A 22,703-nucleotide genomic window follows, 5' to 3' on the forward strand; every position below is an offset into this window, starting at 1 on the left:
TTTTAAAAAAAAAAAAAAAAAAAAAAAAAAAAAAAAAAAAAAACCTCTTCATTGCCTTAACTTCCTTTCTTCTTTGTCTCTTGTACTTTGTTTTTCTAACCAGGATAAATTCATGAGATAAGAAAAAGATGGCATCTAGAATAAATACCAGTTTCACTTTGATTCCCAATCAGAAATATAGACGTAGTAATCGTCGATCCAGCTATTTTTCCAACACCCTTGATTCAGATTCTCAGCCCTTATCAATGCTTGGAAATTTTAAAGCCTTGCCATTGGAAATATTCCAAATAATCTTAAGATATTTGTCAGGTGAGGATTGGTTACTATGAGTAGGCTACATAAAACACTAGAATATTTTAATTTTTCCTAAGAACTAGTTTATCATCTCAGGCTCTGCTAAAATGTTAATAGCATTCATATTAAGTTTGTTTTCAAAATTTAATCAGTGTTAGGTCCTTAGGGATAGAATGAGAAAGCTCAGTGCTCAAACTCTTTAAAGCATACCTCTAACTTAATAATGTAGTAGGTTGATTGTTATATCTCAACAAGTTTATAATCATTGAGAACTGGATTTAAAACAATTTTAAGATATTTCCTTGTAGGTTTATTATTTTTATTATTTAGTTAACTTATAAGTTAATAGACTGTACTGAGTGATGTTATTGTATTTAAGCCATTTATACATAAATATATATATATATATATTTCTTTTGGTAGTGAAGGATGTCAGCATGCTAAGTATGGTGTCTAAAACAGTCAGCCAGCACATTATTAATTATATTTCGACTGCGTCAGGAAGCAAAAGACTTTTACTACAGGACTTTCATAACCTTGAGCTGCCTGGTAGGAAACAAGACTCTGCTATACTGGAGCACTACAGATCTCTAGGTAATTTAAGAAATGAAAATTGCAACAAGTAAAGAATTAAAACAATTAAGATGATTTTATTATATACTTCTATAAGGCCAGTGGGATATGGAATATTTCCTAAAATGTACCTAGTAATATGGTGTTTTTAACTCTTCAATATGAGGACTTTCCTTTAACAGTCCCTTACATTTATCTTTAAAGATAAGAAAATGCACTTTAATGTAAAGTGTCAGTCCTTGTGATTTCATGTGGATACAATATCACCTAGGCTTATTGTGTAGGTGGTTTACCAGTTTAGGAACTTGATATGTTTTCTATGCTTTACTTCCTGAGGATCCTTACACCTCTTTTCCATTTCTATTATAATATAGTCCTTAAAAATATAAATGTAAGCACATCATTTTGAGAGGTCACTTATTCTCTTAATCAGAACTATGTTTTTTTTTCTTTTTTAAGCATCTGCACATTTACTAATAAATCATTATTCTATAATGAAATTGATCTTGTCAAAGGAAATTGTATATAGTCTTTCTTCACTTGATGTCTAATCATTTTTTAAAAATTTTTTAGTTGTAGATGGGCACAATACCTTTATTTCTATTTATTTTTATGTGGTGCTAAGGATCGAACCCAGTGCCTAACACATGCTAGGCAAGTGCTCTCCACTGAGCTACCACCCCAGTCCTTATAACCATTTTTATATTTTACCCCATTCATTTATTTCATGCTCCCTAGAGTGCTAAAATAAAATCCTAATTCTGACTTGACTACTGATACCTATTTAACTACGAAACTACTTTAGAATCAACGAAAGCATGGCGATGTTGAGATTTAAATAAAGGCATAATAATAATAATAAGTTGAGCAAATGTTGCCTTTTAGTAGTCCAAGGATGCCTACTTTAAGATAATAAAAGAAGACTATATAGGTATGTAAATACATCAAAGTATATTTGATGAGTATATTTAATAAGACCAAATGAAAGGTATACAATATGAATACAATATTGTTGGTTTCAGTATTTATGACTCAGTTTAGTAAATCCTGTAACTGAATAACGGCAATTACGTTTTGCCTCTTATCGTTGTAAATATATATATATTTTTTCAAACATTATTAGTTGGATAATAGAGCCTGTCCTTTGGTTTCAGTCAGAATTTGTTTTTTCCTGATCAAGTCTCAGTTGTTTAAGCAAATGAGCAAAGTATTAAGACAATTGCATGGGAATTATATGGGCCTAGGGATGTAGCTCAGTAATAAATGCTTACATAGTATGGATAAGACCCTGGCTTCCTTCCCGAGCACAGCAAAAAAGAAAAAGAAAATTATACGGATCATTGCTCTTAAAAATACAAATATGTATTGTTTTGCGGGGGTAGGTATTGGGAATTTAATCCAGCATTTTATCACTGTGCTAAGTTGTTTAGGGCCTTGCAAAATTGCTAAGGCTAGCCTTGAACTGGTGATCCTCCTGCCTCAGCCTCAGTCACTGGAATTATAGGGATGGGCTACTGCACCCAGTTTGTATTGATCATAATAGGTTTTTTTTTTTTTTTCTAGAGAGAGAGAATTTTTTAATATTTATATTTTAGTTTTCAGTGGACACAACATCTTTATTTTTATGTGGTGCTGAGGATCGAACCCAGCACCCCATGCATGCCAGGCGAGTGCACTACCACTTGAGCCACATCCCCAGCCCCTAGTTGTTTTTTTAATGGTTTCATTCATATAATGTTTCAGGCTTCCATTTAATTTTGATGCAGATACCTAGTTTATGATTGATTCTTTAGGTAAATGTTTGATGTACACACCATTTTCTCACATTTCCTTCCTATCTGATCTGTTCTTATTTTCAGACATTAAAATAACATTTTCAGAATCCTGTACTTTTGAAAATTATAAACTTTTTAAATAGTCCTTTCTTTTTTATTTATTTATTTTCAGTTATAGATAGACACAATACCTTTATTTTATTGATTTATTTTTATGTGGTGCTGAAGATCAAACCCAGTGCCTCATACATGCAAGACAAGCACTCTACCACTGAGCTACAACCCCATACCTGAAGATATAAATTTTAATTTGCTTTTTTTTTTCCCACACAAAGCAGAGCAAGGTTGCCAATATGGAAAAAAACATTACATATGACTATTTTAATGGGAAAAACTTAGAGAAGTTGGTCTTGAAACAATATAGCAGAGAACCTGTGGTTTAAAAAAAATCATCCAGTAATGGGTTTTATGGTAAATTACAACCCATAAAAATAGGAGTTTTACCTGGGCATAGTGGGCACACCTGTAATCCCAGCCACCCAGGAGGCTGAGGCAGGAGGATTGTGAGTTCAAAGCTAGCCTCAGCAAAAAGCGAGGCACTAAGCAACTCTGTGAGACCATGTCTCTAAACAAAATACAAAAAATAGGGCTGGGGATGTGGCTCAGTGATCAAGTGCCCCAGTACCAAAAAAAAAATAAAAGGAGTTTTACATTAGAAAAGGCAACCAGCATACAATTAGAACTTACAATTTCTCTGCTATGATATTGTATGAGACCAAATGCTAAAAAGGAAAGGAAAAGATCTCAACCTAAAATCAAACTCTGAAAATTTTTTTTTTTTTGTATACAAAAATGAGGCTAGGAGCTGGGGGTATAAATTGCTTTGCAAGTGAGTGGCTCTGTATTCAGTCCCTGGCACTGGGGAAAAAAGGGCATGTATATTTAAAACTCAGTTCTGCTCATATGTTACCCAAACACAGCAACTTCCAAAAATAGATTCCTATAGATTCTTCAGAATTATATAATTATTATATTATGGAAAATAGTAAATGCAGAGGAGATAAAAATTGAAGAAAGTCATGAAATTTAGGTATATATTTTTCTACCATGTATCTTATTTTTCAGTTTGAGGACATTTGTCCTCACAAGAATGTTAACAGTATCTTGCCATTTTAGGAAAAAAGAATACTTAGGCAAAATAAATCATATACTTCATGTCACTGTAGTTCAAGTCACATCTTACTGAGGGAAATTGAAGGTTTTTTTTTTTTTTCCTTTTCTTTTTTTAAATGTCTGATCACAAAATCTTACACATTCCTAACATATAAACTCCATAAAAGGATATCTTTGAAAGAAGAGATAGATATTTAATACAAATGGATACTTTCTATGAGCAAAAATGACTTCTAACCTTTGAAATTTTAAGTATTTATGACTTTAAATTTTTGTATTTGGAAAAAAGAACCAAATCTCTTTTCCCATTCTTTTCATGTTTATATTAACAGTTCTTAAAATATTTTCCTTTGTGAATGGGAGGTTAATTTCAAGAGAGACTGGAATCTGTTTTCTATGGAATAAAGACAAAGTTTTCCTAATGTATATTTATTTCTTATAATTGTATCTTTGTAAATCTAAATACTTTAATGTGAATTTCACAACTTTTTTTTTTTTTTTTCAGTACTGGGATTGAACCCAGGGGTGCTCTACCACTGAGTCACGTCCCCAGCCCATTTTGTTTGTTTCCTTTTGAGACAGGGTCTTGCTAAATTGCTGAGGCTGGCCTCAAACTTGTGATACTCCTACCTCAGCCTCCCAAATAGCTGAGATTACAGGCATGCACCACTATGCCTAACAAATTTTACAACTTTTTGCAGGATGTTTTGCCAAGGCCTCCTAGATGGACATCAGAAGCCATGTAGTATAAATGTTTTGTGCCCTTCCTCCCCAGTGTTCCTGTAAAACTTGTATCCTAGTTCACTGTGATATGCTGTACTTGACTTTCAGGAAAACATTGTACTGTAGTATTGATATGCTTAAATTAATTGCATTGTTGTCATTTTTTTCTTGTGTCTCTTTACTTTCTCAGGTCTACTATTTAAAAGATGCACATTGCTGCTACCCACCAAGGAAAGACTAAAGTACATTCACAAGATACTCTCAGAAGTAAGATCATACTTCTGAATTAGTTCATAATCTTAATTTTTAGTAAAATTATTTTATTGCTAATGTTTTATACTCCTTTTAAATCTACAGTTGATAACAACTCATGAATTAGTACTAAAAATTTGATCAGTGATAATCTAATAGTCTACCAGAGTATAAATAGAGTATAATATAGTCATCCCCTCTTATCCATAATTTCAGTTAATGTGGTGCACACATATAATCCCAGACCTGCAGTCTGAGAGTATTAGATAACAAATTCCAGAAGTAAACAATTCATAACTTTTACATCATGAACCATTCTGAGGAGAATGATGAAAACTCTTGTCAGTCTGATCTATCTCACCTGGGTTGTAAATCATGCCTTTGTCCAGTGTAGCCATGCTATAGATATTATCACCCATTAATCACTTAAGAGTTGTCTGGATTATCATATGTACTGTTATGGTATCATAATGCTTGTATTCAAATAATTTTTTCACTTAGTAATGGCCCCCAAAGTGCAGGAGTAATGATGTTGGCAGTTTTATTATGGTACATTATTATAATTGTTGTATTTGTTATTTTTGCTGTTTTTTTTTTAACTATGCCTAATTTATAAATTAAACATTATCATGGGTATTTATATAGAAAAAAAAAAACAGTATAATATGAAGCATTTTTACCTCACATAGGATTTCTGAGGAAGTTTTAAAGTGATAGTTTTTTTAATAAATTAATTTCTGATGTTGCATCTTATTTTTAAAATATGCAAAAAACAGGGAAGTATTTTTAATATATAATATGACAAACCTCTTATGATAATAAACTTGGAAATGTACATCAATGCATTTGGGCATAATCTCTATACAGGACTTTTGAATTTTACAATACAATCCAAACATACATTCTGATGGTTCAGTTATGTGCTCAATAAGATGCAAACTATTCTCATGCTCTGACTGTTTTCCATGAAGTATTTACATTGAGTTCTGGTCTGTATTATTGCAGCAGAATCCCAAATGATCTTTCTGCCATCTATTTCATCACTCCCCAAACTGTTCTGTGTACCAATTCAAGGTTGTGATTGTTTGTTCTTTTTTTTTCCCCTAAAGCATCATATTCATCAAGATAACTTTTTTGTTTGAAAATCTTTCAGTGAGTCAGGCATGGTGGTACATGCCTGTAATCTCAGTAACTTGGAGGATGAGATAGGAGATTGCAAGTTCTAGGCCAGCCTCAGTAATTTAGTGAGACCCTGTCTCAGAACAAAAAATAAAAAGGACTGGGAATATAACTGTAGTACGGTGTTCTTGGGTTCATCCCCAGTACCTCCACCAAAAAAAAAAATCTTTCAGTAGCTATTCAATTTAGGCTTCTCCCACCAATACAACCTTTCTTTCTCTAATTGAATCTAATTAAATTGGCCAGATCTTTCTTACCAAATAAACATTGTTTCTTCTACCTCCATACAATTTTGTCTTTTACCATTACTTTCCATTTATTTATATCTGAGCCCTGCTTTAAGACATTGCTTATTTTACATGGGTCTTTCATAAGCTTTTTTGATCATTACTAAATTTATCTTTTCCTTCTTTTCATATTGTCCAATGTAGTATTTATTCAGTCATTTAAACATTTATACATAGTCTAACCTGAATTATAGTAATTTCATACGTGAATACCTTATTCTTCTAAATAGATTGTGAGCTCCTTGAGGGAAGAGACTGTTTCATACTTCCTTTGTAATTAACACAGTGCTCATCAGAATATGTACTGAAAAAAAATCTTGCTTATTGCTGTTATATTTGAATGTTAAATCATTGTACAGATCCAATGAAAAAAAGAATTAATAATTGTTCTCTTTACAGGTTTCCTGTTTAAAATTCAATGGCTGTGCAGCTCCTATGCAATGTTTAGGATTACCATGTTATGGCATGTTTTTACAGGTACATTTTTTAATGAAAGAAGAAATGGAATGCTTTCTTGAACTGTTAACAAGTAGAGCATGGAATCTGTCCTTTCATCGGTTAATAGAATTTACAATAATCTTAAAGAGAGCAAAATAAAACTGAAAAGATTTGAGAATGTATTAATCTTTTTTAATATTTATTTATTAGAAGTAGTTGGACACAATACCTTAATTTTGTTTATTTATTTTTATGTGGTGCTGAGGATCGAACCCAGGACCTTGCACGTGCTAGACAAGTGCTCTACCGCTGAGCCACAATACCAGCCCAAGAATGTATTAATCTTATAGTGTGTTTCCATCTCAGATTTTCTTCTTAAGTTTCTAAGTAGTGACAAATGTTTAACATTCACTTACTCTATAACAATGTCCTCTAGGTGTCTAGCCAATTGTTAAAAAAAAAAAAGAAAGAAATATCATAGGGTAGTATGTATGTGCATGTGTTTATGTTTATAGTAAGTTTAAACTCTTGGACTAGTTATTTAAGTTGTGATTTTAGAAATCAGCTGTAGAGCTGGGTGTGGTGGTGCACATATGTAATCCCAGCTGCTTGGGAGGCTGAAGCAGGAGGATCACAAGTTCAAAACCAGCCTCAGAAATTTAGCAAGGCACTAAGCAACTTAGCAAGACCCTGTCTCAGATGAAAATTTTTAAAAGGCTGGCGATGTGGCTCCGTGGTTAAGTGTGTCTGAGTTCAATCCCTGGTCCCCCTCCCAAAAAAATTGTAAAATTTCAAGAATATTTTTTACTAATCTTTTATTATAAGCAAAGATAAAAATAATAAGTAGTATTAATTAAGCCCTTACAATGTTCCAGACACTGTTATAAACAGTTTACATGTATTATTTGATTTAAAACTAACAACAACCTTAAGAAGTAGGCACTGCACCCAAGAGAATCTGGTGCTATATCCTGTCCTGCCAGCCACCAACTCATACGCATCCAGATTCCAGGGCCTCCTACTAGCCTTCTTCCAAGTTAGAGTGTTCCTTTTATTCAGAAATTTTGGTCTTTCGGTTTTTTTGGAATAGGTAGTATAAATTCAAAAGGTATATACAGTAAAAAGCTTGTCAAAAGGTAAAAAATATATACAGTAAAAAGCTTGTCCCTCATAAGGTCTGTCCCAAGTTTATTGATTTCCCTTCATCAAAAGTAATCACTGTTACCAGTTTCTTTCCTTCCAGAGATGATGATGATGATGATGATTAATGCTAGGGACTGAAGATTAATTTTTAAACTACTGAAATCCAATTATTTTAAGAAGAATTTATGTGATTAGTTAACCTTTTGAAATCTAATTATAGTTGTATACAGCTTGAATCTCCTTTTCATATATGTCTATGCCTTTTAGTATACTCAGAGATACAAATAAAAGTTTTTTTGGTTATTCAAATTCAAAAATCATAAAAAATGCTCAAAATTGTCATATTTAAATCACTATCATTTGTAAGCATTGTCATAAATGACCGCTAGGGGAATCCAGAGGGTTCTACCATAATCTTAAGACCAAGACAATATAACTGAGTCAAGTGTCTAAAGCTGTGTTCTAGGGTTTTGGCCATTATTTTCCATTTAAGAGTTCTCTGAAAAGATACTTCCTTTCCAACCGAAAAGAAACTGGATTTTACAGCAATTTTGGTTTTGATTATATAAATTTCTCACTGATTTGAATAGCTCCATAGTGAATAAAAATTATAGATCATCTTAATCATGTGTTAAAATCACTTATGCTCATAAAGGGGCAGTGACTTGTGTTTTGATTTGATGGTCTGAACACATGCAATGTTTCCTTTATTTTATTTTCTTTAGACCTTAACAGCAGGTTGGGATGAACTTGAGTGCCATCGTGTCTATAACTTCTTATGTGAGTTGACTAATCTCTCCCGCAAGATACAGACTGTTGTCTGTAGCAAACCAGGTAAAGAACTACAATTTACAGATGATGTTATACAGAAATTAAGGTGGAAAAAAAAGAAGAGTTCAAAAGTGTTTAAAAATAAATTATGGAGCCAGGTACAGTGGTGCACATCTGTAATTCCAATGACACTGAAGACTAAGGCAGGAGAACTGCAAGTTTAAGGCCCGCCTCAGCAATTTAATGAGGCCCTAAGAAACTTAGTAAGACCCTATCTCAAAAGAATAAAAATGGCTGGAGATACAGCTCAGTGGTAAAGTACCCCTGGGTTCAATGCCTAGTACCATTATATATTAATTAATTAATTAACTTTTGGATCCAGGCATGGGGTACACACCTATAATCCCAACAATTTGGGGGGCTGAGGCAAGAGGATTGCAAATTCAAGGTTATCCTGGGAAACTTAGTGAGACCCTATCTAAAATTTTTAAAAAAGAAGGGCTGGGGATGTAGCTCAGTGGTAGGGCACTCCTGGGTTCAGTCCCCAGTACTAATGAATACATATTTACATACATACATTCATACACAGTAAAAGGAGAAATAAATCTAAGGAAGTGATCAACATCACATGAAATATTGATGCAAATAGCAGTATGTGATTGGGGAAAGAGACGTCCTCAGAGGTAATCAACTGAATTAACATTTTATTCCTTAAATTGTGTGGTAGGCACAAAGTAGTTCATTCTAGTATTCTTGAAACTTTTCTAGCTTGGTGTGATGGTGCATGCCTATAATCCCAGAAGTTTGGGAGGCTGAGGCAAGAGGATTGCAAGATTAAGGCCAGCCTCAGCAACTTAGTGAGTCCCTAAGCAACTCAGCAAGACCCTGTCTCTAAATAAAATATTAAAAAGCTGGGGTGGGATGAGGCTATAGCTCAGTGGCAGAGCATTTGCCTAGCATATGTGAGACACTGGGTTCGATCCTCAGCACCACATAAAAATAAAATAAAGGCATGCTGTCCATCTACAACTACCAAAAAAAAGAGGGGTCTGGGGATGTGGCCCATGGTTAAATGCCTGGGTTCAATCCCTGGTACCAAAAAAAAAAAAAAGAATGATTATTGCAGCATTATTTGTAACCATGAAATGCTCCGAACAACCTAAAAGCCTATCATGAGGAGGATGGAAAAAAACGAATTGTGCTGTATTCACACAATTAAAGCCATTAATTATTTAAAATGAATAATTAGAGCCATATATATTAATATGGATAATTTTAAAACATAATTTGAGAAAAAATATTACCAAATGATATAACTATTATATCATTTATATACACACATATATAAAAATGTAGAAAAACATAGTTGGGAGGTATGATGATTAATTCTGGTTTTCAACTTAGCTAGATCATGGTACCCATATATTTTTTAAATTTTTTAAATTTAGTTGTAGATAGATATAATACCTTTATTTTATTTATTTTATGTAGTTCTGAGGATCGAACCCAGTGCTTCACACATGCTAGGCAAGCACTCTACCACTGAGCCTCAGCCCATACTCACATATTTGGTCAAACATTATTATAGGATTTTCTGTGAACATATTTTTAGATGAGCTGGACATTTAAATCAGTAAACTTTAAATAAAGCATATTTCCCTCCATAAGGTGGGGGGACACCATCCAATTAGTTGAAAGCCTTTATAGGAAAAGATCTTCCGATGCAAGGAATCCTACCACAAGACTGCCTTTGGACCCTTAGTGCAACTCTTCCCTGGGTCTCTAGCATGCCAGTCTACCCTGCAGATTTCAAACTTGCCAACCTCTATAGTCATAAGTCAATTCTTTAAAGAAAATCAACTTCATATTTTCTCTCTCCCTCTATTTCTCCCTCTCCTGCCACACATACTTGCATAGTTGTCCCTCTTGTTGGTTGTTTCTCTGGAAAACCCTAACGGCAAAAAACAAATTCAAGATGGTAATTACTTACTTCTAGGGAAAAAGAGGAAGGGCATTGAATCTCTAACATCTGTAATATTTTATTTATTTTAAAATATCTGAAGCAAATAGAAAAAAAAATTTTGGCAAAGCTTGGTGATTTGTACACAGTGTTTGTTATAGTACCTCTGCTTTTCTAGCAGCTTGAAATATTTTACTGTAAAACAAATTATGAATCAAAAAGGCAGATTTAAGGGGCTGGGGATGTGGCTCAAGCGGTAGAGCGCTCACCTGGCATACGTGCGGCCCAGGTTCGATCCTCAGCACCACATACAAACAAAGATGTTGTGTCCGCCGAAAACTAAAAAAAAAATAAATATTAAAAAATTCTCTCTCTCTCTCTCTCTTTAAAAAAAAAAAAAAGGCAGATGAATTGGGGCTGGAGTTGTGGCTCAGTGATAGAGCACAAGCCTAGCATGTGTGAGGCCCTGGGTTCAATACTCAGCACTGCATATAAATAAGTAAATAAAATTAAAGATACATTTACAATTTAAATAATATTTTTTAAAAGTCCAATGAATCAATAATAAAATTAATTTATCATGTTCTTCTCTGGTCAAAAACCCTCATTAGCTCTTTGATGTTTTCAAAATAAAATCCATATTATTTATACTAGTCCCCACATTTTGTTCCCAGCCTACTTTTTCAAAGTTATTGTCCACTATACTTTATATCAGTTTGACCTAGGCATATTGCTTTCTCTACTCACTGTGTTTCAGATACCTTTTACACAATTCTATCTCACTACCTTTTATTCATTCTGTCTCATTTTCCTGAAATACCATCTCTCCTTCTCATCCTTTAAGAATCAGTACTTAAACTGGGCACAGTGGCACATACCTATAATCCCAACTCGGGAGGCTAAGGCAGGAAGATTGCAAATTCAAGGCCATATGAGCACCTTAGCATGACCCTGTCTCAATATAAAAAAAAATAAAATAAAAAGGACTGGGGATGTAACTCAATGGTAGAGCACCCCTGAATTCAATCTCCAGGACTCCCAATAAATAAATAGAGTCTATTCACCTGACTCCTTCTAAGACTCAGTTCACCTGACAGCCTCCCACCCAGCATTTTGTGATCTCTGACGGCCTATAGTAATCTCTCTCCTCTAAACTTGTAACTTACATTTGACTTAACACACCAGGAGGTACTTATGTATTGTCTTAGATTATTAGACTTTTTGCTGTGTTTCAGATCTAGTCCAGAGCCTCCTGAATGCTAGGCAAATATTCTGTTAATGAGCTACATCTCCAACCCTAGACTTTCTATTTACACTTGTCTTATCTCCAAGTAAGTAAAATATAAATGATGTAAAATGGTATAACTTCTGAAAACACTTTGGCTGCCCCTCAAAAAACTAAACATAAAATTACTATATGACCCAGCAATTCCACTCCTAGATATATATGTAATGAAACTGAGAGCAGGCACTTAGACAAATACTTGTATGCTAATGTTCATTTCGGAATTTTTCATAATAGCCAAAAGGTAGAAACAACCCCAAAACCAAAGTGTCTATCAATAGACAAATAAACAAAGTGAGTATGCTACAACATAGATGAACTTTTTTTTTTTTCTCACAAAGCTTCGTTCTCAGCTTTCATCCAACATAGATAAACTGAAAACATTATACTAAGTAAAAGAGGTCAGGAACAAAGAGATAAATATTATATGAATCTACTTACATGAGATACTTAGAACAGGCAAATACACAGAGACAGAAAGTAGATTAGAGATTACCAGGAACTGGGGAAAGGGAAGAACTGGAAGTTATTGCTTAACGGCTGCAGAGTTTGTATTGGAATGATGAAAAAGTTTTGGATGTAGACAATGTTTATGGTTGAACAAAATTGTTAATGGAATTAATGCCCCTGGATTGTACACTTAAAAATGGTTTAAGGTGCTGGTATTGTGGCTCAGCGGTAGAGTGCTCACCTAGCACTGGCGGGACCCGCATTCAATCCTCAGCACCACATAAAAATAAAGGCATTGTATTGTGTCCATCTATACCTAAAAATAAATAAATAAATAAATAAAAATAAATTAATTAATTAAAACGGTTTAAAAAGCCAGGAACAGTGGCACACATCTGTAATGCCAGCAACTAGGGACGCTGGAACAGGATGATCACAAGTTCAAGACTAGCCTCAACAACTTAATGAGGCCATAAACAATTCAACAAGACTGTCTCAAAAAAAAAAAAAAAAAAGATTGGTGATGTATCTCAGTGATAAAGTATCCCTCATACCATAAATAAATAAATAAAATGGCAAATTTTATAAATACCACAGTTTTTTTAAAATTAATAACACCATTTTAAAAGCCGTTAATTTGTACACTTCATTTTAGTTTTTGGTGCTCAAGATTGAACCCAGAGCTTCATGCATGCTAAGCACATGCTCCACCATTGAACTATACCCCCAGCCCAAATTGTACAGTTTATTTATTTGGTAGCACTGGAGATTGAACCTAGCACCTCATACATATTAGGCAAACACTATACCACTGAGCCAAATCTCTAGCCCCAAAACTGTACACTTTAAATAACAGAATGTATGGTATATGAATTATATTTCAATAAACAAGAGGAAAAGAAACAATGAGGCGAGGAGAGTGGCACACACTCTCCTCTATTCCAACTACTTGGGAGCCAAGGCAGGAAGATTGCAAGTTCAAGGCCAGCCTCAGCAATTTATTAAGACCCTGTCTCAAAAAATAAAAGCACTGGGGATATAGCTCAGGGTAAAGTGCCCCTGGGTTTAATCCCCAGTACAAAAAAAAAAAAAAAAAAGAACGAAATAAAGAGAAAATAAATCAAGAAGATAAGGGTAAGAAGAAAGTCAAACTACAAAGTTAGGGCATCTTAACAGATAACGAGCTGGGGTTGTAGCTCAATGGTAGAGCTCTTTCCTAGCATGTGTAAGGTACTAGCTTTGATCCTCAGCACCATATAACATAAAAGTAAACAAATAAAATAAAGGTATTTTGTCCATCTGCAACTGGAAAAAAAACAGATAATCTATTGGTAATTCTTGTTTAGAAACCCAGTTTATGTGGCTCATGTTTGTAATCCCAGCAGTTTAGAACACTGAGGCAGGAGGATTGTGAGTTCAAAAAAAGACCTCAGCAAAAGTGAGGCACTAAGCAACTCAGTGGGACCCTGTCTCTTAAATTCAAAATAGTGGTCGAGTGTCCCTGAGTTCAATCCCCAGTATCAAAAAAAAAGAAACCCAGTTTATGATCACTGATCACTATGACCCACAATGGTTAATGTGTTGCAGTGATCACTACCCAATATGCAATCCACCTTTCTAGAAAAATGGTTTATAATTCTTTTGCTTTATAGGAAGTGCCCGAAAATTAGAATTAAGGATCAGACTATTCTGTAGAAATGTCCTCCTTGATCATTGGACACATCGAAGTGATTCTGCTTTTTGGTTGACACGAATATTAAAACCATGGCCAATGGTGAATCAGGCAAGATTACTGTATATCATCTTTGGGCCAACATCTTCTCAGGATGGTGAGCACTGATTTTTCAGAATGTATGTTATATAACTAATTAATTGCTTTTTCTTTGTGAAGCCAATCTTTTTTACCTGTTCAATTCCACCACTCCTAATGATTAAACTATTTCATGATTTCATAGATGTATATACTACATTAACTTGTGCTTAGCTTAAGCGTCAAGACAGAAATTGTTCTGCTGAAGAACATTAACAAATGTATTTTTATTGTCCCTGGGTTTATGTGAAATAGCTGTTTTCCAGTTTTAAACATTATCTTAACCCAAGGTTATGTTTGCTGCTGGAGTGTCTAATAGTACTACTAAGAAGCAAAGTTGTGGCAGAATTGATGCTTATTTAATTTCAGGTGCATAATATGACTTGCAAAAGTTTTCTTGGAGTAATATTAAAATTATCATGCATTTATTTAGCCCACATTGACTTATATCAGGAGGAAACTAAAATATGTTGAGAAGCAGCAGGGAGTTAATCTGAGATTAAAATTTTGTTATGTGTACTCCACAAAGAAAACTGGTCATAGATATAATAAAAAATTTAATTACTGTTTTGTTATATATGTTTAAAAGATGCTCAAATATAGCATGTTCTTTTGAGGAAGAATATCAGTGGGTTTTGTTTTATTTCAGTAAATTGCTTATTCCAATTTCTGTAATGAGGTAACATCATCTTTGAACTAAAAGCACTATTCTGCTGATGAAACTACCTTTTCTTTACTTTATTTGGCTATCTTGTTGCTATGTTTCATCACATTAGTAAGAAACATTCAAATTTATATTATTATCAGAATTGGCCTTTTATTATGAAAGTATCTTATATAAATGATGGGATCTCATTAGGCAGTCCACTGTCCTTTTTAAACAATCCATGAAATCTGTATCACAAAACCAATTATTCTATCATAGCCTAGTTTCTGTTTCAATTCAGGACAGGTGGTTTGGCAGAAAATGATAGAAGGACCTACAGATGAATCCAGTCTGAAAGGTTTGGCTGATGCCATTAAATTACTGTATGATACAGGCACCAAAGAGTGGACAGCAGATGATGTTATCAGTCTTGTAGATGAACTGTCAGGTACAAATATTCATTTACTAATATACAGTAATATTATGACTGTATTATATACAGTAATAGAAATGTAGTGTTAGAATATTATTATAAAACTGTAAGAAAAGCCAGGTAGGGTGGTGCACACCCATAATCCCAGCAACCAAGGAGGCTGAGGTAAGAGAATCGGAGGTCCGTGTTGAGCCTCAGAAATTTAATGAGACCCTATCTCAAAATAAAATAAAAACGAGGCCTGGGATTGTAGCTCAGTGGTAGAGTGCTTTCCTAGCATGTGTGAGGCACTAGGTTTAATTCTCACTGTACATATAAATAAATTAAATAAAGGTCCATTGACAACTAAAAATAATAAAATAAAAAAGGGCTGGGGGGTGTGGCTTAGTGGTAGAGTACCCCTGGGTTCAATCCCCAGTACTGGAAAAAAAAAATTGTAAGGAAAATTCTACAGGTAACAAATTCAATCCTTATTAGAAACCACTGATTGCTCTAAAATATTTGAAGAGTTTGGCATAATGTTTGAAAAGAATAAATTTAATAAATTTTCTTTCGATTGCCAATTTTATAAATATATTATTATTTGAAGGATTTATAGTTTAATTATCTCTCTTATTCCCATTTTGTGAGTTATTAGGAACATCTTTCTAGGTTATGTAAGAAGAAAACCCTCTCCTACTGGTATAGGAGAGGTGAAAATAATTTTTCTCATTCCTGCATAATGTTTTAGATGTTAAAGTTTACTAGGATTCTTCCTTATATAAGATGAGTTCACTTTGCCTGCTCATATATGTAGGATAATTACTTTGACTACATTACTTCTACATTTGTACAAGCTACCATGGCTTGGCAATAATCTCTGCTCTGGTTGAATGCTGTAATTGAAAAACATTTTTTTCCTATGTGTTTCCCTTGGTACTAATTGTATTTCCAATAAGGCAATGTAATATTGCATGTATTTAAAGATGTTTAATATAGCTATTGTGTAATTTCTCATTAAATAACCATTCTTCCTCTAATAAAAGTGGTTCCTCGGGAGTGGCTTCTAGAGAATAATGCACATCTCCTAATCCTAAGTGGAAACAACATCTGTTTCACTTTCATGGCTAGTAAAGCTGTGAATGGACAGGCCATTGAACTGGCAAGGCTCATCGTCTTTTTAGCTTTGGTAAGTAAAAAATAAATTTTTCTCTAGCAAGTTGTTTAACATTACAATTGATTTACCAGAGCGGCTGAGGATGTAGTTTAATGGTGGAGCACTTGCCTAGCATACTTAAAGAGTTCCTGGGTTTGATTCCTGGCACTGCAAAAATGAAAAAAAAAAAAAAAGATAAAATAAAGCCAGACTTAGTGGCACATGCCTGCAATCCCAGCTACTCGGGAGGCTGAGACAGCAGGATCAAAAGTTTGAGGCCATCCTAGGTGACCCTGTCTCAAAATAAAATGAAAAGTTCTGGGGATGTAGTTTAGTAGTAGATTGCTTGCCTAGCATTCATTAAGATCCTGGGTTCAATCTGCATACAACAGATCAATAAATAAATTAATTCTTACTTTTCAGTTTTACCTAGGAACATGTAGTCTTTAAATATGTGTCTTTTAAATCATGAAGAAATAGCCAGGCACAGTGGCCCATGCCTATAATCCCAGCAATTTGAGGCAGGAGGACCTCAAGTTTGAGGCCAGCCTAGGCAATTTAGCAAAGCCCTAAAGCAATTTAGCAAGAACCTGACTCAATTAAAAAATAAAAAGGGTTTTATTTGGGGGGGCTGGGGTTGTGGCTCAGCAGTACAGTGTTTACCTAGCATGTGTGAGGCACTGGCTTCCATCCTCAACACCACATGAAAAAATAAATAAATAAAATAAAGGTATTGTGTCATATACAACTAAAAAATAAAAATAAATAAAGAGTTGGGGATGTAATTCAGTAGTAAAGCACTTCTGAGTTCAGTCCCAGTACCAAACAAACAAACAAAACAAGTGTTCTTTGGGACTCTCAAGATGGAAAATTGATACCACAGTGCTTTGCCTACTGAAATTCTCTATTGTCTTCATTGTATTCCCTGAAAATAAAGCCATGCCTTTTTTTTTTTTTTGAAACCCATGGTGCCGACAATCAAATCCAGAACCTCATACATGCCAGGCAAGGATCTATCACTGAGCTGTATCCCCAGCTTCAAACTGTGTTGTTATAGCTTATCTTTGTATCTCCAGTTCTTTTTTTTTCTTTTTCCTTTCTTTCTTTCTTTTTTCTTTTTCTTTTCTTTTTTTTTTTTTTAGGTGTAGATGGACATAACAAATGCCTTTTTTTATTTTTATGTGGTCCTGAGGATTAAACCTGGGTCCCGCCCATGCTAGGGGAGTGCTCTACCGCTGAGCCACAATCCCAGCCCCTCTAGTTCTTAATGGTATTCTATAAATGCTTACAGAATGATTGAATGAGCAGAAGTCTTATATTTTATTATATAATAACTATTTTCAACATTAGTTCTTGTATTAGTGAATAATATTCTGATAATCTTGAACCAGGCTTTTATTTATTTCATATTTTATTTCCACTAAAATTGCACCATTTGAAAGCAAAGAGTATTAAAGATACAAGCATTTCCTTTTTATAAAATCAATGGGGTATCATATGTAATACATTATGTTAAATCATACTGTCATTGTCAGTAACATTTTCAAATTCTTTTTTCACATGAAGATTTACAATAATACTTTTATGTCTAAATCAGGTGTGTGAGAAAGAACTATACTGCATGGATTGGGCAGTTAAAATGATGCAAAAAGTCTGTAAAGTCTTTAACACTCCGGTGGAAAGAAATAACTTCCTGCAGAGTGTGGCAAATGCATTTGCCTGTGTTACAATGGAAATGCTGCAGTCAATCATGTCTGGTAAGTAGGAATGTACCTGATGCATAGGAGTGAATAAAAGTGTCTACTTAAGACAGAACTATTTCTGTGTAGACCATTATTTCTAAACTAACAATAGAAGGAGCAGACATTTTATTGTTCATTTGTGAGATATTTTTAGTTCCTAGCTTTTTTAAAAAATTTTTTTTGTAGTTGTAGATGGACAGGATGCCTTTATTTTATTTATTTTTATGTGGTACTGAGGATTGAGCCCAGCGCCTCATGCATGCTACGCAGGCGCTCTACCGCTGAGCCACAACTCCAACCCTAGTTCCTAGCTTTTGTCACTTCAAAAATCTGCTACTGGTTTCAATAGAGAACATGAAGTTGAAGAGTCTGCTCTGAAAGGAACCAAATTTCAATTATGTTACACAACAAAAATTTTAATTTGCTCATTTACCAACTATCATTATCCTCGTAATATCTCGTGTTTGTATAGTTTTTGATAATATCATTTTATATTTTATTAGGTGGCCAACATGATAATCAATCCTCTTTTACAGATAAGAAAAATAAGGCTTTGAGAAATAATCTGACTTGTACAGGTCATAAAGTTAGAAACAATAAAGCAAGGACCAGCATTCTTTTCCTCTGATTTCTAATCCAGTGTTCTTATATAATTATATTATTTCAGTGATTAATGTCCGACTTAGTAAAGGTCAATAACAGAAAGTCTTCTCTTTAAATATTATTAGGAACAATTGGAACATCTTATATTTCTAAATCATATTTTTAAATTTTTAACTGACATTTTCTTTTCCCTACTGTCTGTTCCTGTGTATGACATATAGGAGATCGTGATGAAGACGACAGAGGCTTTTTGAATTTGTTCCATCTTGTACATGCTCAGGCTAACTTCCATAAGGAGGTCTTATATTTGACCATGAATACACTCTCCCCCTAAATACTCAGAAAACCTTGCATTTAGAGAATACATCGCTGAATTAACACTTAGAAGAGTACTACTTTTCCACACCTGAAGAATAGCATCTATGGGGCTTTTTTATCATCTAAGGAAACTAGGAATTCAAAAGCTGCATAGGATTTTAGCAGCAACTGCTCACACCATTATTAATATAAAAACAACAGGCAAACCCAAGAATATGCTGTGATTTCTCTGGAAAATAAGCTCTGCCTCAGACTCCAAGTTTTGTTAAATTCAACACCAAACCAAAATAGAAAGTTAACTGTCAGTCCATTCTGTTTGTGTGGATCTGTGAAAAAAGAGAAAATTCTGTTTTATAGTTAGAACAGACCCAAATTCACTAAACAGTAGTATCTGTTCACTTTGCTTAGGTTGTGTAGATACAGCCTAGAATGTTTTGTGAAGATTTGCAGTATGGTATTTTAGAATGTGCAGAATATAAATCACATTCCTTATTACCTCTTGGCATGTGATTACAAAGAATAATATATTTCATTCATATTTTATATGGAGTAACAGATAAAGAACAAAAGAAGTATGTTGTTTATATATATATATATATATGTATATATATATATATATATATACATATATATATATATAAAATATGTCTATATGTACAGGCATACCATATACATATATATTTCCTTCTTTAAAACAATGACACAAAAGGTCCATAAATAGAGGAAGGTATATATTAACATAATACAACCAAATCATCTTACACTTTTCTGGATTAGAATGAAATGTTACAAATAAGAGAAACTATATAATGAAAGAAAGTAGCTATTCTGCTGCTAGAACAATCTTCACAAATAATTTGCCCTTCTTTCTAAGCTTTCTTCCATATCTCAAAAAATGGGATTTGGACTGGGAGTGTAGCTCAGTAGTAGAATACTCACCTAGCAGGTACAGGGCTCTGGGTTTTATCTCCAGCACTAGCAAAAAAACAAACACACACAAACAGGAGCCCTCCTGGATCTCCCATTTCCTCTTTATGTGCTCTTCCCCTCTTACCCCGTGTCAAGCTACATGCTAGGCAAGCACCAGTACTATTGAGCTATACCACTGAGCCCCTGATCACCTAACTTCTTGACAGCCTCCTTCTAACTGGATTTCACAGAGGCTAGCTTTCTTTTCCCAAGACTTTGATTTAACTTACCTCTGGAGCTGATGGGGGGAAGAAACACTAGGAGATATGGGAATTGTCTGCAGAAGAGGGTGGAAATTGTGGAAAATTCTCAAATTTTGGCAAAAAGGGCTCAGTGAGGGCTGGGGTTGTGGCTCAGTGGTAGAGTGCTTGACTAGCATGTGTGAGGCACTGGGTTCAATTCTCAGCACCACAAATAAACGAATAAAGTAAAGGTCCACTGACAATTTAAAAATTATTTTTAAAAAGGGGGCTCAGTGAAAGATTTGATAGGACTGATGAGTGAACATTGTGGAGAACATGAAAATTGTGGTAATAAGATTTTATTGTACTTCAGTAGCAAAAGCAATTACCTTCAGTTTTGAAGGGTCACTTTCCTTTTATTGTCTAACTATAATCCCCATTGGTGGCAGGAATTTTTTTTCTCTAGATTTTCATTTACAGATTTGTGCAAAAGCAAAGTTCTTGCTTTTATCCTGGTTTTGTTTTCTTTTTCTAAGTTGAAGAATTCATCCATAACTAGCTGGGTGTTTTGGCACATGCCAGTAAGCCCAGGGATTCGGGAAGCAGAGGCAGGGAGATTGCAAGTTGGAGGCCAATTTAGGGAGACCCTGTCTCAAAATAAAAAATAAAAAGGGCTGAGAATGTAGCTCAGTGGTAGTGACAAGTACCAGAGTACAAAGTAACATCTTAGTTACATTTTTCTTCCCCACCACATGTTTCCATACCTACTTTGAAAAACCTAATAGATTTGTTTATCAAAACACTGATGATTCCAAGCTAGGATTATTGGGGAGGAAAATAAAGAAAAAGTAAAAGTTAATATAGGGGATATTTTTAAGATTTCACTAAGTAGTTACTAAATTTCATTTTTTTTTTTTTAGAGAATGAAGTTTTGCATTATGAAGTGTCCTTGAATTCCTTAAATTATTTAAGTTTACAAAAGAAGCAAGGTTTAATTTAAAATACCTTTGAACTATATTTGGAATCTCATTACACTCCTGAACCACCATGACTTGCTGCTGCAAATTCATTTAAATTCACATTATTTTATTACTCTGAATAATTGTGAGATTATTCTCTCCTCCCCCCTAAAAAATATTTTGGAACATAAGAAATTTGATGTATTCTTTGGATGCTGCAGACAAATGGTATCATTTTATTACCACTAAAATGTAGCTAACAAATTCTTCATTTAATTATTAATAGAGACAGTCAGGCATGGTGTTCCATGTTTGTAATCCCAGAGATTTGGGAGGCTGAGGAAGGAGAATCTCGGGCTGAAGAATAGCCTTAGCAACTCTCTTCTCTCTCCTCTTAGAATAGCCTTAGTGAGACCCTGTCTCAAAATAAATTAAAAGGACTGGGGATGTGACTCAGTATGGTAAAGTGCCTCAGTATCAAATAAATAAATATTAATAGATGCAACATTTATGACCAAATTTTCAGTTTCTACAATTCACTGGTCCAGTTTTTTGTTGAATACATATGTCATCAGGAATTACAGGTAATATCAGATTTTAAAGTGGGAGGTTAACTTGCAAAAGCATGTATTATTCTCATTAGTGCTGATATTGTGATAGTGTAGAAGTCACATTGACCCCCAAAATGGAGTATTTGAAAAAAAAAATTCTAACACATTAAGAGACTGTCAGAAAACTCTATAACCATTGTAATACACAACTATGTCAACTATTAACTGGTCAGATCATTTAACCCATGTCTTTTTCTAAATCAGAAGATTGGCTTAAATTAGAAGACCCAGTCCGCAGCACTTTTTTTTTTTCTTCTTATAGTGATTTCCTCAGTTTCCTTTGACTTTGATTCATAGGATGATTTTTCCTAGAAGGCAAGCTCAAAAAGACAGCATTATATTTATCTTTATTATTGTTTCTCAGACACAAATCATTACCACCATAACAGTACTAATAACAAACTAATGGTGTTACTTTTCTTGGAAACCAATCGGAAGTTTATATCTTATGATAAACACTTTATGCCGTGTGAAACTATAGGACATCTATCTTTAACACGTTTGGATGATTCCTTCTGCCCCTCAACTTCATCCTATTCGCAATGTGGGCATTAAGTGACCACACTTGGGAAGAGGTTCAAGTGTTCAAGAAGCCCAGTATTGCTTATCAGACTGTTCTCCAAGCACAAACAATAGGCACCTGTCTCACATTTCTCATCCTATGTTGATTCAACATGCTTACAGTTCTTTGGTTAATAACAAAGATTTTATTGCCAGGATAATTGTTCACTTTCAGAGATTAGAGCAAGTATGAGGTGCCGAGCAAAATGTGCAACTGGAAGAACCATCTTATATCAATAAAAAACAAACATTAACCTCTTTGTGTGATTTTTACTAAAGGGTCAACCTCTTTATATGAATAGTACTCAATTGTATGATGACAGATTTTTATGTCGATAAATATTGGGGGTAAAAATGCTACAAAAGCCTATGGTTACTTGACACCTTACTAGCTATATGACTTCTGTAGCAATTCCACTACCAGGTAGCTG

The 22,703-nt window shown here is 34.1% G+C and overlaps 1 protein-coding gene across 1 annotated transcript in view; it reads left to right on the forward strand.

Annotated features, from left to right (window-relative positions):
* Window positions 1–19,552, forward strand: part of Fbxo47 (F-box protein 47) — a 22,877-nt gene extending 3,325 nt beyond the window's left edge. Inside the window, exons 2-11 of the mRNA XM_015506702.2 lie at window positions 104–309; window positions 718–888; window positions 4,729–4,805; window positions 6,656–6,733; window positions 8,563–8,671; window positions 13,956–14,132; window positions 15,061–15,207; window positions 16,218–16,360; window positions 17,925–18,084; window positions 18,894–19,552. Coding sequence (XP_015362188.1) covers window positions 129–309; window positions 718–888; window positions 4,729–4,805; window positions 6,656–6,733; window positions 8,563–8,671; window positions 13,956–14,132; window positions 15,061–15,207; window positions 16,218–16,360; window positions 17,925–18,084; window positions 18,894–19,006 — 1,356 coding nt within the window. The 5' untranslated portion in view covers window positions 104–128 and the 3' untranslated portion in view covers window positions 19,007–19,552. The remainder of the gene's footprint in view (window positions 1–103; window positions 310–717; window positions 889–4,728; window positions 4,806–6,655; window positions 6,734–8,562; window positions 8,672–13,955; window positions 14,133–15,060; window positions 15,208–16,217; window positions 16,361–17,924; window positions 18,085–18,893) is intronic.
* Window positions 19,553–22,703: the final 3,151 nt, after the last annotated feature.

The sequence above is a fragment of the Marmota marmota genome, unplaced genomic scaffold (assembly GCF_001458135.2).
Source record: "Marmota marmota marmota unplaced genomic scaffold, marMar, whole genome shotgun sequence".
In the NCBI taxonomy this organism is placed as follows: Eukaryota; Metazoa; Chordata; class Mammalia; order Rodentia; family Sciuridae; genus Marmota; species Marmota marmota.